We start from the raw sequence: 16,096 nt of genomic DNA on the forward strand, positions 1-16,096 counted from the left end.
ATCCTGGCTAACACGGTGAAACCCCGTCTCTACTAAAAAATACAAAAAAAAAAAAAAAAAACTAGCCGGGTGAGGTGGCGGGCACCTGTAGTCCCAGCTACTTCAGAGGCTGAGGCAGGAGAATGGCGTAAACCTGGGAGGCGGAGCTTGCAGTGAGCTGAGATCCGGCCACTGCACTCCAGCCTGGGCGACAGGGAGACTCCGTCTCAAAAAAAAAAAAAAAAAAAAAGAAGGTAATAATCCAGGAATAAGTCTAGTTAGCAAATACACTCAAGGGAGTCTTACAGTGTTGCTGGAGGGGGTCATGCAGCCACAGCAAGGAGGGGAGCCCTATCAGTGGCATGACCCTGTAGCTATAAAATAAGGACAAATCACTTACTGGGGAGATGCCCAGAGACACTGGTCACAAATCCCCAGGAAAGGACTCCTGGCTTCCTTCTTTCACAAGCATAAGTGAAATAATCTCTTCTTAGTATGCCTAATACCTCATCAGCAAATGTTTGAGTGTTCTAATATACAAAATAATATAGAGCAGGCTGGGCGCGGTGGCTCACCCCTGTAATCCCAGCACTTTGGGAGGCCGAGGCAGGTGGATCACCTAAGGTCAGGAGTTCGAGACCAGCCTGACCAACACGGTGAAACCCGTCTCCAAAAAATACAAAAAATTAGCCAGGCGTGATGGTGGGCACCTGTAATTCCAGCTACTCAGGAGAATTGCTTGAACGCAGGAGGCAGAGTTTGTGGTGAGCCGAGATTGCGCCACTGCACTCCAGCCTGGGCACAACAAAGCAAGACTCTGTCTCAAAATAATATAGAGCAAAGGAAAGACAGTTCTTGCTCTGGATGACCTGGCAATCAGATAGGTAAGATAAAATAACGACAAAGGGCATCTCAAAGGATATCACAAGGATATCTGAGGGGCCACCCAGAGTATCATTCAACACATATATCTTAAGTACCACCTTTATAGGGCCAGGAGAACACCAGAGATACCACCTTAAATACTTCCTATGCACCTGCATCTTAGAGACCACTGAGAAAGGTAACATCTGTTGAGTGCTTACTCTGTGTCAGGCATTGTCTTAAATATTTTACATGAGTTAATTCTTGCATTCCTCAAAACAATCCTATAAGTTAGATACTATAATCATCCCCATTTTACTGTTGAGGAAACTGAGGCAAGAGAGGTTCAGTTCATGCCTAAGATCACAGAGCTAATAACTGGCAGGACCTGGGGTAGCACTCGGTGTTCTGGATCCAGAACCTGTACTTTTTAAAGTCCACTATGGTATATAGCAATGGTTCCCAACTGGGTATGATTTTGGCTCCCAGGCACATATGGAGATATAATGTGATTGTCACAGCTTTAGGGGGGCGGGTGAGTGCTCCTGGTATTTAGTGGGCAAAAGTCAGGGCTTCCTCCAATACACAGGACAGACCCCACAACAAAAAACTGTCCAGCCTAAAATGTCAATAATGCTGAGCTGAGAAACCCTGATAAACAGGGAAGACATGTCACTGAACAAGTAATTATAAACTTAACAAGGGTTACAAAAGAGGAAGTAACCAATTTCCTTAAAAAGCTGTCCAATTCGGCCAGGTGCGGTGGCTCACAACTGTAATCCCAGCACTTTGGGAGACCAAGGCAGGCGGACCATGAGGTCAAGAGTTCAAGACCAGCCTGGCCAACATGGTGAAACCCCGTCTCTACTAAAAATACAAAAATTAGCTGGGCAAGGTGGAAGGCGCCTATACCATCCGAGTACGGGAGACTGAGGAAGGAGAATCGTTTGAACTTGGGAGGTGGAGGAGGTTGCAGTGAGCCGAGATCATGCCACTGCACTCCAGCCTGGGTGACTGGGGGAGACTCCATCTCAAAACAAACAAAAAAGATCTGTCCAACTCAAAGCGTGTTTTGTTTTTGTTTTTGTTTGAGATAGGGTCTCGCTCTGTCACTTAGGCTGGAGTGCCGTGGCGCAATCACAGCTCACTGCAGCCTTGACCTACTAGGCCTAAAAGATCCTCCTACCTCAGCCTCCCAAGCAGCTGGGACCAAAGGCGCATACCACCACGTGCGGTTAGGTGTTTTTGTTTTGTTTTGTTTTTGTAGAGATGAAGTCTATATTATCCAGGCTAGTCTAGAACTCCTGGGCTCAAACAATCCTTCCACCTCTACCTCCCAAAGTGCTGGGATTACAGATGTGAGCCACCAAGTCTGATCAAAGTATGATTTTTTAAAGACCTTTTTTCTTCATGAACTTTACAGATGAAGATTCTCTCAATTAAAAAGGGTATGTCTGCTTTTAGCCTGGCTCTAATAGGATCAGAGGTTTTGTGTGAAATCAGTCACACTCTCACTGCTGTCTGGTGTTAGGGGTTTAGTTTTTTTTTTGTTTTTGTTTTTGTTTTGAGATAGTCTCTGGAGTGCAGCGGCGTGACTTGGCTCACTGCAACCTCCACCTCCCAGGCTCAAGTGATTCTCCTGCCTCAGACTCCTGAGTAGCTGGGATTACAGGCGCCTGCCACCATGCCCAGCTAACTTTTGTATTTTTAGTAGACACGAGGTTTCACCATATTGGCCAGGCTGGTCTCAAACTCCTGACCTCGTGATCCAGCCACCTCGGCCTCCCAAAGTGCTGGGACTACAGGTGTGAGCCCCCGCGCTCAGCAGGGATTTAGTTTATAATTGTGAAATGGATGAGGCCAGACTGAGATGTAATCAGTGACCTCAGATCTGCTGGGACCAGGATTCAATATTACAATAACCCAAAACTTCAAATTAAAAAAAAAATTATATATATATTTACATTAAAAAAATAAAACAAGTAGAAAAGATAAGGTCAAACCAAACTCAGGCACCATTATTTTACCAAGGGTTCCTCCCCCAGATGCTAATTATTCAATTTATTCTATTCTACTTAATTTATCTCTGTTCCTTATTTGTCACCACTCAGAACCTTCCCATTAGTTCTAGCTTTGCAATTCCTGTGATCCCTGGTATCCCTTTGACATCAGTCTTTTTTTTTTTGAAATGGGAGTCCCACTCTGTAGCCCAAGCTGGAGTGCAGTGGCATGATCTTGGCTCACTGCAACCTCCAATTCCGGGGCTCAAGCAATTATCATGTCTCAGCCTCCCAAGTAGCTAGAACTACAGGTGTGTGCCACCATGCCCAGCTAATTTTTTGTATTTTAGTAGAGATGGGATTTCACCATATTGTCCAGGGTGGTTCAAGACCCTGAGCTCAGGCGATCTGCCCACCTTGGCCTCCCAAAGTGCTGGGATTACAGGCATGAGGCACCGTGCCCAGCCTGACACCGGTCTCAACACCTTCCTACTGTATCCAGCTCTGGGATCTAAGCCAGAAAAACCTGAGATCGCATCCTAGCTCTGCAACTCACTGGACCTCAGTTTCTTTTGCTTTTCCAAAAAGAAAAAAAAAAGGAGATTGTACTATCCCCTCAAAGGATAACACTTGGTTAAATGGAGTAACACTGGCTCCTTGTAGGTGTTCAGTTTTCATCATTGCAAAGTTTGAACACACAGGATCCTTTCTGAATCGATCAAGTTAAAATCCTTGACACAGACGAACAGAGCTCAACCTAAATGCTAATACCTACCTCCTTCCTCACCCCAATCCTCTCCTCTAATGAAGTCAAGCTTATATAATGCCTTCCCCTTTATGATAAGCAAAAGAGGGCAGCAAACAGTGGTAAAGGCTTTGTCTTCTTTGGCCCTATCCTTCAAAGTGAGGTCACTTAGGGTTGAGGGGCAACAACTCTGCTTTGCCCCCTCAACTTGATTACAATTTTAAGTCTACACAGATCTTTAACTGGAGCATTTGCACCCTCCTGCCCCCAATAAACATGGTTCTACCTTCTTTAGGTAGTTTCCATAAATGCCAGCAAACTTTCAATCTGATTACTACTACCTCTTCCAATAACAGACTGGTGGGAAATAAAGCCAAGGATTTGTAGTCGGGCCCAGGTTTGAATTCTGGCTTCAGCACTGATCAACTGAGTTAACTTTAGAATAAATAATCTAACTTTTGAGCCTCAGCCACAGTTTCCTCACTGGCAAAATGAAGTCTTATGTATTATTTTATTTTTAATTTTATTTTATTTTATTTTTTTGGAGACAGAGTCTCCCTCTGTTGCCCAGGCTGAAGTGCAGTGGCGCAATCATGGCTCACTGCAACCTCCACCTCCTAGGTTCAAGTGATTCTCCTACTTCAGCCTGCTAAGTAGCTGGGACTACAGGTGCCTGCCACCACACCTGGCTAATTTTTGTATTTTTAGTAGAGGTGAGGTTTCACCATGTTGGACACATTATTATTATTATTATTATTTTTGAGACAGAGTCTTGCTTGGGGGCCTAGGCTAGAGTGTAGCAGCACAATCTCAGCTCATTGCAACCTCAGCCCCCTGGGTCTTAAGCGATTCTCCTGCCTTAGCCTCTGGAGTAGCTAGGATTACAGGCGTGCGCCACCACGCCTGGCTAATTTTGTATTTTCGGTAGAGGCGAGGTTTCACCATGTTGGTCAGGCTGGTCTTGAACTCCTGACCTGAGGTGATCCACCCACCTCGGACTCCCAAAGTGCTGGGATTACAGGCGTGAGCCACCGCGCCAGTCCATATTATTTTAATAGATTGATCTGTATTACCTAACTTTGAGGTTGTTGTAAAAATGTCAATGTATTTAAATAAAGAACCTGGCCAGTACCTGGCATCTAACAGGCACTCAATATTAACAGTGGCAAACACTATACACTCTAGCCCTTAATACGATGCTAAGAATCTTGGTTAAAATATCTGCAGACAGGGTACATTTGTAGAATGAAATAAGCTGTAACTGAGGAGTCCAATATTCCACGAAGTTTCTCAATATTCTACCAGTAAAGTGATGCTCCAGAGTCCAGAATTTCTCTGAGATTTTCCAGGCTTGCCCACAGGCAGACCTGACTACCCTAACCTTGCTGGTCATCGCCACATGCTTTATACTGACTTGAACATGTGCTCTCACCTTTGTCTTCCTTCCTGACCCCTCTTTGAGACTATGACTTCTCTGAAGGCAGAAATGTAGCTTATTTTTTATAATAAATTGCAAAATAAATGTTTGTTAAATAAAAACCCCCCAAAAAGCCAAAAACTTTAAAAACTGCTAAGCAGAGTCAACTCCTATATGGAAGGAATCTAACTTTTCCCTTTAAGCAAGTCAACTGCACAAGACCCAACTGTGTTGACAGCACTGAGGCAAAACTAAATGAAGTGAGAATTAATACAGTTCACACCCTGTCATGCCTTATTTAAATCACCAAGATTACAAGAAACATTCCTGTCACCTGGCTCAGTCCTGTTCCTAGTCTTCTGCCTGAGGCTCCCCTGAGCTCCTACAGTTCAGACTAATTTCTTGGCATTCTGTTTAAGAATCTTGGCCGGGCGCGGTGGCTCAAGCCTGTAATCCCAGCACTTTGGGAGGCCGAGACGGGCAGATCACGAGGTCAGGAGATCGAGACCATCCTGGCTAACCCGGTGAAACCCCGTCTCTACTAAAAAATAAAAAAATCTAGCCGGGCGAGGTGGCGGGCGCCTGTAGTCCCAGCTACTCGGGAGGCTGAGGCAGGAGAATGGCGTAAACCTGGGAGGCGGAGCTTGCAGTGAGCTGAGATCCGGCCACTGCACTTCAGCCTGGGCAACAGAGGGAGACTCTGTCTCCAAAAAAATAAAACTCCACTCCAGTCCGGGCGACAGAGCGAGACTCCGCCTCAAAAAAAAAAAAAAAAAAAAAAAAAAAGAATCTTAATTTGATTCAATGGTAAAGCATGAAGTTCTCATTTTAAATTGTTTCTTGTTTTGTTTTTGTTTTTGTTTTTTTTTTTTTTTTTTGAAAGAGTCTGGGCTCTGTCGCCCAGGCTGGAGCGCAATGGCGCAGTCTCAGCTCACTGCAACCTCCGCTTTCCCAGTTTCAAGCAATTCTCCCGCCTCAGCCTCCCGAGTAGCTGGGATTACAGGCACCCACCACCACGCCTGGCTAATTTTTGTATTTTTAGTAGAAACTGGGTTTCACCATGTTGGCCAGGCTGTCTTGAACTCCTGACCTCAGGTGATCTGCTCTCCTCAGCCTCCCAAAGTGCTGGGATTACAGATGTGAGCTACTGCCCTATGCCTTTTTTTTTGAGACAGGGTCTCACTGTGTCACCCAGGCTGGAGTGCAGTGGCTTAATCTTGGCTCATTGGAGCCTCTGCCTCCCAGGCTCAAGTGATCCTCCCACCTCAGCCTCCCAAGTAGCTGGGACTACAGCTTTTGTGTATTTTGTAGAGATATGGTTTCACCATGTTGCCCAGCCTGGTCTTGAAATCCTGGACTTGAGCCATCTGCCCGTCTCAGCCTCCCAAAGTACTGGGATTATTACAGTGTGAGCCACCATGCCTGGCTTAAGTTGTTTGTATCTTACAAGTTCCTCATATTAATGTCCTTGTCATTTTGTCTTACCAACACTATAAAGGCAGATTGCTCCAAACAATCCCCTCTTGCCCTCCACAAACTATACAGACACCTCCCTAACTTAGTGGGCAGGAAGACTATACAATCACACCAGCAAGAATAGCAACTGCCCAGTGCTCCCAAATGAAGAGAGGTCTTGTATTCATTAATGGTAGGGACGGCAAGACACAAAACAAAGAATTTATTGTTCAGCAGCAAGTTTAGTACAACATGGGCAAACCCACAACAGATACTTCCTAACAGAGCACAATGTGCAATTGGATTTGGCCCTTGTTTTTTCCTTTTTTGGGGGAAACAGGGTGTTGTTCTATCACCCAGACTAGAGTGCAGTGGCACAATCATGGCTCAGTGCAGCCTTGACCTCCTGGGCTCGAGCCATCCTCCCATCTCAGCCTCCTAACTAGCTGGAACTACAGGCATGTACCACTATGTCTGGCTAATTTTTAATTTTTTTAAGAGATGGGGGTCTCAAATTCCTGGGCTCAAGCAAGCCTCCCACCTTGGCCTCTCAAAGTGCTGGGATTACAGGCATGAGCCACCATGCCTAGCCAGACTGAGCCCTCCTGACGCTCGCCCCTGCCTTTCTGGTAAACATTCTCTTACCTTTCCCATTCCTATGGGTAGGACCTGAGAGCTCTCACCTTTCTCCTTGACTTATAAATGTTGACATGCCTAGATCAGGGACACCTCCAAATGTCAAATGTTCACATGATGCCTGGACATCAGAGGTGGAAGCAGTTTTCTCATTCATGTGGTCAGAGAAGCAAAGATTCCTCCTCAGTATGCTGAGAGATTAACGTACAAAGGCAGGGATTAACCACAGGACCAGGAGTGGTGGCTACAACAGCCAGGGGAAAAAAGCTTAACCGTGGCCTTTTGTGGGGGTGGTGTTTTTTGACACTAAACTGGATCATATCGAAGTTAAGTTAAATAATTAACAGAAGTACAGCCTTACCTGGAACCCTGGATCTTAAGAAATAGAGAAACTTTCCATTCTTGGAGTGCATAATGGCTCTCTTAATAAACTCTACAACAGATTGACAGCGGTCCTCAAACTTAGGATGACACCACAGGCTGAAGGTTCCTGCCATGGAAAATTAAGAAGTAAAAATTTTAAAACTTACTTTAGAAGATATGAGAGGCTGGTTTGAATATTTTAACAATGATTCTCACTTTTGGGAGGGCAGTTTGGGGGCAAGCTGGCTCAAAAGTCTCTGAAGCTACCTGTTCCTGCTTATCTCACAGTTAACTGTAAAAAGATGTTGCCTTTCGTAAGACATAAATTAGATCTTACAAAGTTTTTGTTACGTAAATACAAGTTAAGTACCCCTTATCCAAAATGCTTAAGACCACAAGTGTTTCAGATTTTGGATTTTTTTCAGATTTTGGAATATTTGCATTATACTTACCCGTTGAACATCCCTAATCCAAAACTCTGAAATCCAAAGTGCTCCAATGAGCATTTCCTTTGAGCATCATGTCAGTGTGCAAAAAGTTTCAGATTTTTAAGCATTTTTGATTTCAGTTTAGGGATACTCAACCTTTAATAATTTCAAATCAGAAAAAAAGATATGAAATTTTTCATCAAGTATGAACATTAATCTTTAAATCACAGACCTCCTCTCTCTATATATATGTACTTATGTATATTAAGTATAGGTACAGTCATGCATTACTTAATGAGAGGAATATGTTCAGAGAAATGCATCATTAGGCGAATATCAGAGTGTACTTATCCAAACCTAGATGGTGTAGCCTACTACACACTTAGGCTATGTGGTAGAGCCTATTGCTCCTAGGCTACAGACCTGAATAGCATGTTACTGTGCTGAATACCGGAGGCAACTCTAACACAATGGTAAGTATATGAATACTTAAACATATTTATGTTTAAGTATGTACCTAAACATACTTAAACATAGAAAAAGTACAGTAAAAATACAGTAATATAATCTTATGGAACCACCGTCATATATGTAGTCTATCATTGACCAAAATGTTGCTAAACAGTGTATGACTGTGTGAGTGTATACACATATAAGCAGGTCTTTGAATAACATTTTGTCAGTGTTGTTTCCTTGTAACTTTTTTTTTTTTTTTTTAGATAGGATCTTGCTCTGTCACCCAGGCTGGAGTGCACTGGCGTGATCTTGGCTCACTGCAACCTCCACTTCCTGGGTTCAAGTGATTCTCCTGCCTCAGACTCCTGAGTAGCTGGGATTACAGGCACCTGCCACCACGTCTGGCTAATTTTTGTATTTTTAGTAGAGACAAGGTTTCGCCACATTGGTCAGGCTGGTCTCGAACTCCTGACCTCAAGTGATCCACCTGCCTCGGCCTCCCAAAGTGCTGGGATTACAGGTGTGAGCCACCATGCTTGTTCCCTTATAATGTTGATAAGAAAAAGAAATTGATTTCCGGCCAGGACCACTGTCTGTGTGGAGTTGGCACATCTGCATGGGTTTTCTCTGGGTATGCTGGTTTCCTTCCATATCCCAGAGATGTTGTGTAAGGTGAAATGGCATGCTAAGCTGTGCCAGTCTGAGTGAGTGTGGGTGTGTGGGTATATACCCCCCGATGGAATGGTGTCCTGTCCAGAGTTGTTCTGCCTTGCATCCTGAACTGCCACAATAGGCTCCGGCCACTTGTGATCCTGAGCTGGAATACTTGGGTAAATGATTATCTAATTTGTTTTCATTAATCTTTCTTACAAGTGTGTATAGTTTACATATATTTCACTGTTTAATATTAGAAGTGTTTTGGTCTTTTTTTTTTTTTTTTGAGCTAGAGTCTAGCCCTGTCACCCAGGCTGGAGTGAAGTGGCGAGATCTCGGCTCACTGCAAGCTCCGCCTCCTGGGTTCACGCCAATTCTCCTGCCTCAGCCTCCTGAGTAGCTGGGACTACAGGCACCCACCACCACGCCTGGCCAATTTTTTGTATTTTTAGTAGAGACGGGGTTTCACCATGTTAGCCAGAATGGTCTTGATCTCTTGACCTTGTGATCCGCCCACCTCAGCCTCCCAAAGTGCTGGGATTACAGGCGTGAGCCACTGCGTCTGGCTGTGTTTTGGTCTTTATGTAGAAGTTTGGTCTTTATTCCAGCCTGACCAACATGGAGAAACCCCATCTCTACTAAAAATACAAAATTAGCCGAGCGTCGTGGTGCATGCCTGTAATCCCAGCTACTCGGGAGGCTGAGGCAGGAGAACTGCTTGAACCAAGGAGGCAGAGGTTTCGGTAAGCCAAGATTGCACCATTGCACTCCAGCCTGGGCAATAAGAGGAAACTTCATCTTAAAAAAAAAAAATTGGTTTTGTTATGCGTCTTTTTGCTTAAAGTCAGTTTCTAAGAACCTATTAATGACCTTTAAGTGAGGACTGACTGACTTATGTACGTACACTGACCCTTGAATAATGTTGGGGGGGCATGAACCCAATCCCAATGGCCCAACATCCTCCTCAACCCCACCAAAATCAAAAATCCACATAACTTTTGCCTCCCCAAAAACTTTACTAACAACCTACTGTTGACTGAAAGCCTTATCAATAATTTAAACAGTTGATTAACATATGTTTTGTATGTGACATGTCTTATATACTGTATTCTTACAATTAAGCTAGAAAAAGGAATACTATTAAGAAAATAAGAAAATATATTTACTATTCATTAAATGGAAGTGGATCATCATAAAGTGATCATAAAGTGGATCATCACAAAGGTCTTCATCCTCACTGTCTTCAAACCAAATAGACTGAGGAAGAAGAGGAAGAGGAGTGTGTCTCAGGGTTGGCAGAGGTAGAGAAGGTGGAAGGGGAGGCAGGAGAGGAAGGTACACATGGTATAAATTTACAGAAATGTTATAATTTGTCTTTTTTTGCTTTTTCTATTTTTTAGAAACAGGGTCTCACTCTATCACCCAGGCTGGAGTGCAGTGGTATGATCACAGCTCACTGCATCCTCGAACTACTGGGTTTAAGTGATCCTCCTGCCCTAGCCTCCTGCATAGCTGAAGCTACCAGCCCAGGCTGGTCTTGAACTCCTGGCCTCAAGTGATCCTCCTGCCTTGGCCTCCCAACTGCTGGGATTACAGGCATGAGCCTCCACACTCAGGCTTGGTTTTTCATTCCTCTAAAAATGTTTCCATATGGTACCAATTCTTCTTCCCATTTGCTTTGGTTTTAGTGCCCATATCATCGAAGGGTCCAAGTCTAAAATAACTCAAAAGCAGTCTCAAATAACCTGAACCCTTCTGCCAGATTGCCTGACATCAATGTTTTCTGGCACTGTTTCTTCTATGTCTTCTTCCTCGTCATCTGGCACTGGCTCAGAAGAACTCATCTCCATCAAGTCATCTTCAGTTAATTCCTCTGATGTGGTGTTCTTGAATTTCTCTAAAATGCCTATCTTGAAATTCTTCACCCCTCATCTTCTATTTTTGCCATATCTCTTTCATGATTTCCTTGATTGGCTCTGTCACAGATCCTATGAAGTCACACATAATTTCTGGACACAGTTTTCTTCAGCAGGAATTTATTGTTTTCGGCTTGATGGCTTTCACAACTTTTTCTTTTGAGACAGGGTCTCACTCTGTTGCCCAGGCTGGAGTGCAGTGGCATGATCACTGGCTCACTGCAGTTTTGACCCTCCCGAGTACCATGCCCAGCTTATTTTTGTATCTTTTGTGGAAATGTGGTTTCACCACATTGCCCAGGCTGGTCTCTAACTTCCAGGTTCAAGTGATCTGCCCGCCTCAGCCTCCCAAAGTGCTGGGATTACAGGCATGAGCCACTGCACCTGGCCCACAACTTCTTCTATAACAACTACGGCATCTTTTTTTTTTTAGATGGAGTCTCACTCTGTCGCCCAGGCTGGAGTGCAGTGAAGCGATCTTGGCTCACTGTAACCTCCACCTCCCAAGTTCGAGTGATTCTCCTGCCTCAGCCTCCCAAGTAGCTGGGATTACAGGCATGCGCCACCAGGCCTGGCTAATTTTTGTATTTTTAGTAGAGACGGGGTTTCGCCATGTTGGCCAGGCTGGCCTCACACTCCTGATCTCAGGTGATCCACCCACCTTGGCCTCTCAAAGTGCTGGGATTATAGGCGTTAGCCACTCCACCCGGGCAACTATGGTATCTTCAATGGAGAAATCCTTCCAGACATTCATGATGTTCTATCGGTGTCTTCTTCCACAGCACTTAAAATCCTTTGCATAGAGTACCAAGTGCAATGAGTGTGAAAGGTCCTTATGACCCACCTGATCTAGAGGCTGAATTAGAGACATTGTGTCTGGGGGCAAGCAGACCACTTTGACACCTTCAGTATTGAACTCATGGGGTTCTGGGTGGCCAGGAGCATTGACCAGTATCAAAAGAGCTTTAGGCCGGGCGCGGTGGCTCAAGCCTGTAATCCCAGCACTTTGGGAGGCCGAGACGGGCGGATCACGAGGTCAGGAGATCGAGACCATCCTGGCTAACACGGTGAAACCCCGTCTCTACTAAAATATACAAAAAATTAGCCGGGCGAGATGGCGGGCGCCTGTAGTCCCAGCTACTCGGGAGGCTGAGGCGAGAGAATGGCGTAAACCCGGGAGGCGGAGCTTGCAGTGAGCTGAGATCGGCCACGGCACTCCAGCCTGGGCGACAGAGCGAGACTCCGTCTCAAAAAAAAAAAAAAAAAAAAAAAAAACAAAAAAAAAACAAAAAAAAAAACAAAAGAGCTTTAAAGGCAGTCCCTTACTGGCAAGGTACTTCTGACTTCAGAGACAAAGCACTGATGAAACGAATCCAGAAAAAAAGGTTCTCATTGTGCATGCCTTCTTGCTGTACAACCAAAAGACTGTAGCTTTATAGGTAAAGGTAGTCCTGATTATTAACCCAATTGCATTTGCTCAAAACGAGAGAGTTAGCCTACCCCTTCCTGCCTTAAATTCTGGTTCTTACTTCTCTTCCTTACTAATAAATATCCTTTGTGGCATTTTCCTTCCCCCAGAATAGGGCATTTTCATCTTCATTAAAAACCTGTTCAGGCAGATATCCTTTCTCCTCAGTGATTTTCCCCATGGTGTCTGGGAATCTGTCTGCTGCCTCTTGGTCAGTAGAAGCTATGTCTCCTGTTATCTTGACATTTTTCAAGTCAAATTGTCCTAAAATTATCAAACCATCCATTGCCGGAATTAAATTCTCCAGCTCTAGTTCTTTTACTTTCCTCTTGCTTTAAGTTGTCATATAACGACTTTACTTTTTCCTAAATCATATTAATCTATCTATAGGTATGCTCTGCTTTTCTGTTTTCTTTTTTGAGACAGGATCTTGCTCTGTCACCTAGACTGGAGTGCAGTGGAGCAATCATGGCTCACTGCAGCCTTGACCTCCCAGGCTCAAGCAATCCTCTCACTTCAGCCCTGTGAGTAGCCAGGACCACAGACAGGCATCACCATGCCCAGCTAATTTTTAAATATTTTAGATCTCACTATGTTGCCCAGGCTGGTCTTGAACTCCTGCCCTCAAATGATCCTCCCGACTTAGCCTCCCAAAGTGCTGGGATTACAAGCATGAGCCACTGCACCCGGCCAAGGTATCCATTTCTTATAGTAGCAATCTGGCACCCATATAAAAGCTGCATTTTCACTGAGATTAAAAAGTATTTCACAATAAATGAAAGCAGAAACAGTGGCTTCACGAACGAATGTCTTTTCCTTTTCTTTCCTTTTTTTTTTTTTTTTTTGAGACGGAGTTTCGCTCTTGTTGCCCAGGCTGCAGTGCAATGGCATAATCTCAGCTCACCACAACCTCTGCCTCCCGGGTTCAATAGATTTTCCTGCCTAAGCCTCCTGAGTAGCTGGGATTACAGGCATGCGCCACCACATCCAGCTAATTTTCTATTTTTAGTAAAGACGGGGTTTCTCCATGTTGGTCAGGCTGGTCTCGATCTCCCGACATCATGTGATCCGCCCGCCTTGGCCTCCCAAAGTGTTGGGATTACAGGCGTGAGCCACCACACCCAGCCTCTTTTCTTTTATTACAACAGTCCTTATGCTGAATTCACTTATCTTGAAATGGTGAACAACCACAGCTGCAGACCTCAAACTATGTACAAACTGAGCAATTTTTCTTGTGATGTTCTAACTTTTCTCTGCTTCTTAGGAGAACTTCCAGCAACACTAGTGGCACTAGTGGGTCCCACAGTATTATTCAAGGTTTACTGTATTGCACTAAACACAATGAAAACTATGTAAGAACGAAGAGAGATCAATTTTTACTGTGATACACAATTAGCTGGAGAGATAAACGCTCACGTGGTGATGACTAGCGTCACACAGCATTTTTTTTTTTTTTTTTTTGAGACGGAGTCTCGCTCTGTCGCCCAGGCTCGAGTGCAGTGGCCGGACCTCAGCTCACTGCAAGCTCCGCCTCCCGGGTCTACGCCATTCTCCTGCCTCAGCCTCCCGAGTGGCTGGGACTACAGGCGCCTGCCACCTCGCCGGGCTGGTTTTTTGTAGGCTTGAGCCACCGCGCCCGGCAGCTTTTTTGCATTTTTTAAATAGAGACGGGGTTTCACCGTGTTAGCCAGGATGGTCTCGATCTCCTGACCTCGTGATCCGCCCGTCTCGGCCTCCCAAAGTGCTGGGATTACAGGCTTGAGCCACCGCGCCCGGCCAATTTTTATATTTTTAGTAGAGACAGGATTTCGCCTTGTTGGCCAGGCTGATCTCGACTCCTAGCCTCATGTGATCTGCCTGCCTCAGCTTCCCAAAGTGCTGGGATGACACGCGTGAGCCACTGCACCTGGCCACCAGTTACTTTTTGTTAAAGGGACTTTGCTTCCTTCAATAAGTGGAATTTCTTTTTTTTGAGACAGGGTCTCACCCTGCTGCCCAAGTTGGAAGTTGGAGTGTAGTGGTGAGATCCCTCCTTATCGTAGCCTCAACCTCCCAGGTTCAAGTGATCCTCCTATCTCAACCTTGCTAATAGGTGGGACTAGAGGTATGCATCATCATGCCCAGCTAATTAAAAAATAATTTTTTTTTAGTAGAGACAGTGTCTCACTATGTTGCCCAGGCTGGTCTTGAACTCCTGGACTGGAGCAATTCTACTGCCTTGGCCTCCCAAAGTGCTGGGATTATAGACATAAGCCACAGTGCCTGGCCTATAACTGGAATTTTTAATGGAAACCTTGTGGGCCTTTCAGTTACCAGTTTGCAGTGGAGCATTTGTCTTTGTCTTTTTAAAGTTATACTGTAAGAGTGGGTAGAAAGACTCAAATCTGCAGTTCTCTTGACTGATTAGTATCCCTTTTTTGTGTTTTGTTTCGTTTTGTTTTGTTTTGTTTTTGTTTTGTTTTTTAAAGACGGGGTCTGGCTCTGTGCCCAGGCTGGAGTGCAGTGCCATGATCTCGGCTCACTGCAATCTCCACCTCCTGAGTTCAAGCGATTCTCCTGCCTCAGTCTCCTAAGTAGTTGGGATTACAGATGGGTGCCACATGCCCAACTAATTTTTTTTTTTTTTTTGAGGCAGAGTCTCGCTCTCTTGCCCAGGGGAGTGCAGTGGCACAATCTCGGCTCACTGCAACCTCTGCCTCCTGGGTTCAGGCGATTCTCCTGCCTCCGCCTCCTGAGTAGCTCCTGGGCGCATGCCACCACGCCTGGCTAATTTTTGTATTTTCAGTAGAGACGGAGTTTCACCATGTTGGCCAGGTTGGCCTCAAACTCCTGACCTCAGGTGATCTGCCCACCTCAGCCTCCCAAAGTGTTGGGATTACTGGCGTGAGCCACCGTGCCCGACTAGGACGGGGATTTTTCTGTTGTCCAAGTTGGTCTTGAACTCCTGCACTCAAGCGATCTGCCCACCTCTGCATCCCAAAGTGCTGAGATTACAGGTATGAGCCACTGCACCTGGCTTTTTCTTTTTTTTTTCTTTTTTTTTTTTTTGTGGGTGATTCCTTTGGAATCTGGTGCTTCATTTTTTTGAGTTTTTTGTTGTTTTATTTTTTTAAGTCATAGGAGTTCAGATTCCCTTTTCCATTGGGATTTTAAAGTTTGAGGTAGGATCTTTGTAATATGGTGGCGTGGGGTTTTACAGTTAAAGAAGGAAAGACTTAGATTTTTATTTTTTGCACTGAACACACACATGAATGAATGAGACCCACAAAACTGCTGTTCCTGTCTTTCCTCGACTATTCCATATGGTCTCTAAGAAGTATATGCAGTTGACCCTTGAACAACCTGGGTTTGAACTGTGCAGGTCTGTTTATACATGGATTTAAAAAAATAAATACATTGGAAAATTTTTTGGAGATTTGTGACAGTTTGTAAAATCTTACACATAAACTAGCCTAGAAATATCAAAGAAGCTAAAAAGGTATGTTATGAATGAATAAAATATATGTGGATACTAGTCTATTTTAACATTTGCTACCATAAAATAAATACAAATCTATTATAAAAAGTTAAAACTTTATCAAAACTTATACACACAAACCGTACATGGCACCATTCACTGTTGAGAGAAAATGTAAACAAATGTAAAGGTGCGGTATTAAATCATAACTGCATAAAATTAACTGTTACATACTGGATGTACTACTGTAATATTTCA

The 16,096-nt window shown here is 44.4% G+C and overlaps 1 protein-coding gene across 3 annotated transcripts in view; it reads right to left on the bottom strand.

The window, feature by feature from the left end:
- Positions 1 to 16,096, bottom strand: part of SOCS7 (suppressor of cytokine signaling 7) — a 57,387-nt gene that overhangs the window by 22,528 nt on the left and 18,763 nt on the right. For all 3 annotated transcript variants that reach the window (XM_033183271.1, XM_033183269.1, XM_033183270.1), the window contains one exon: positions 7,458 to 7,586. In XM_033183271.1, the coding sequence (XP_033039162.1) occupies positions 7,458 to 7,586 (129 nt within the window). The remainder of the gene's footprint in view (positions 1 to 7,457; positions 7,587 to 16,096) is intronic.

The sequence above is a fragment of the Trachypithecus francoisi genome, unplaced genomic scaffold, assembly GCF_009764315.1.
Source record: "Trachypithecus francoisi isolate TF-2019V2 unplaced genomic scaffold, Tfra_2.0 Lachesis_group20, whole genome shotgun sequence".
Classification (NCBI taxonomy): domain Eukaryota; kingdom Metazoa; phylum Chordata; class Mammalia; order Primates; family Cercopithecidae; genus Trachypithecus; species Trachypithecus francoisi.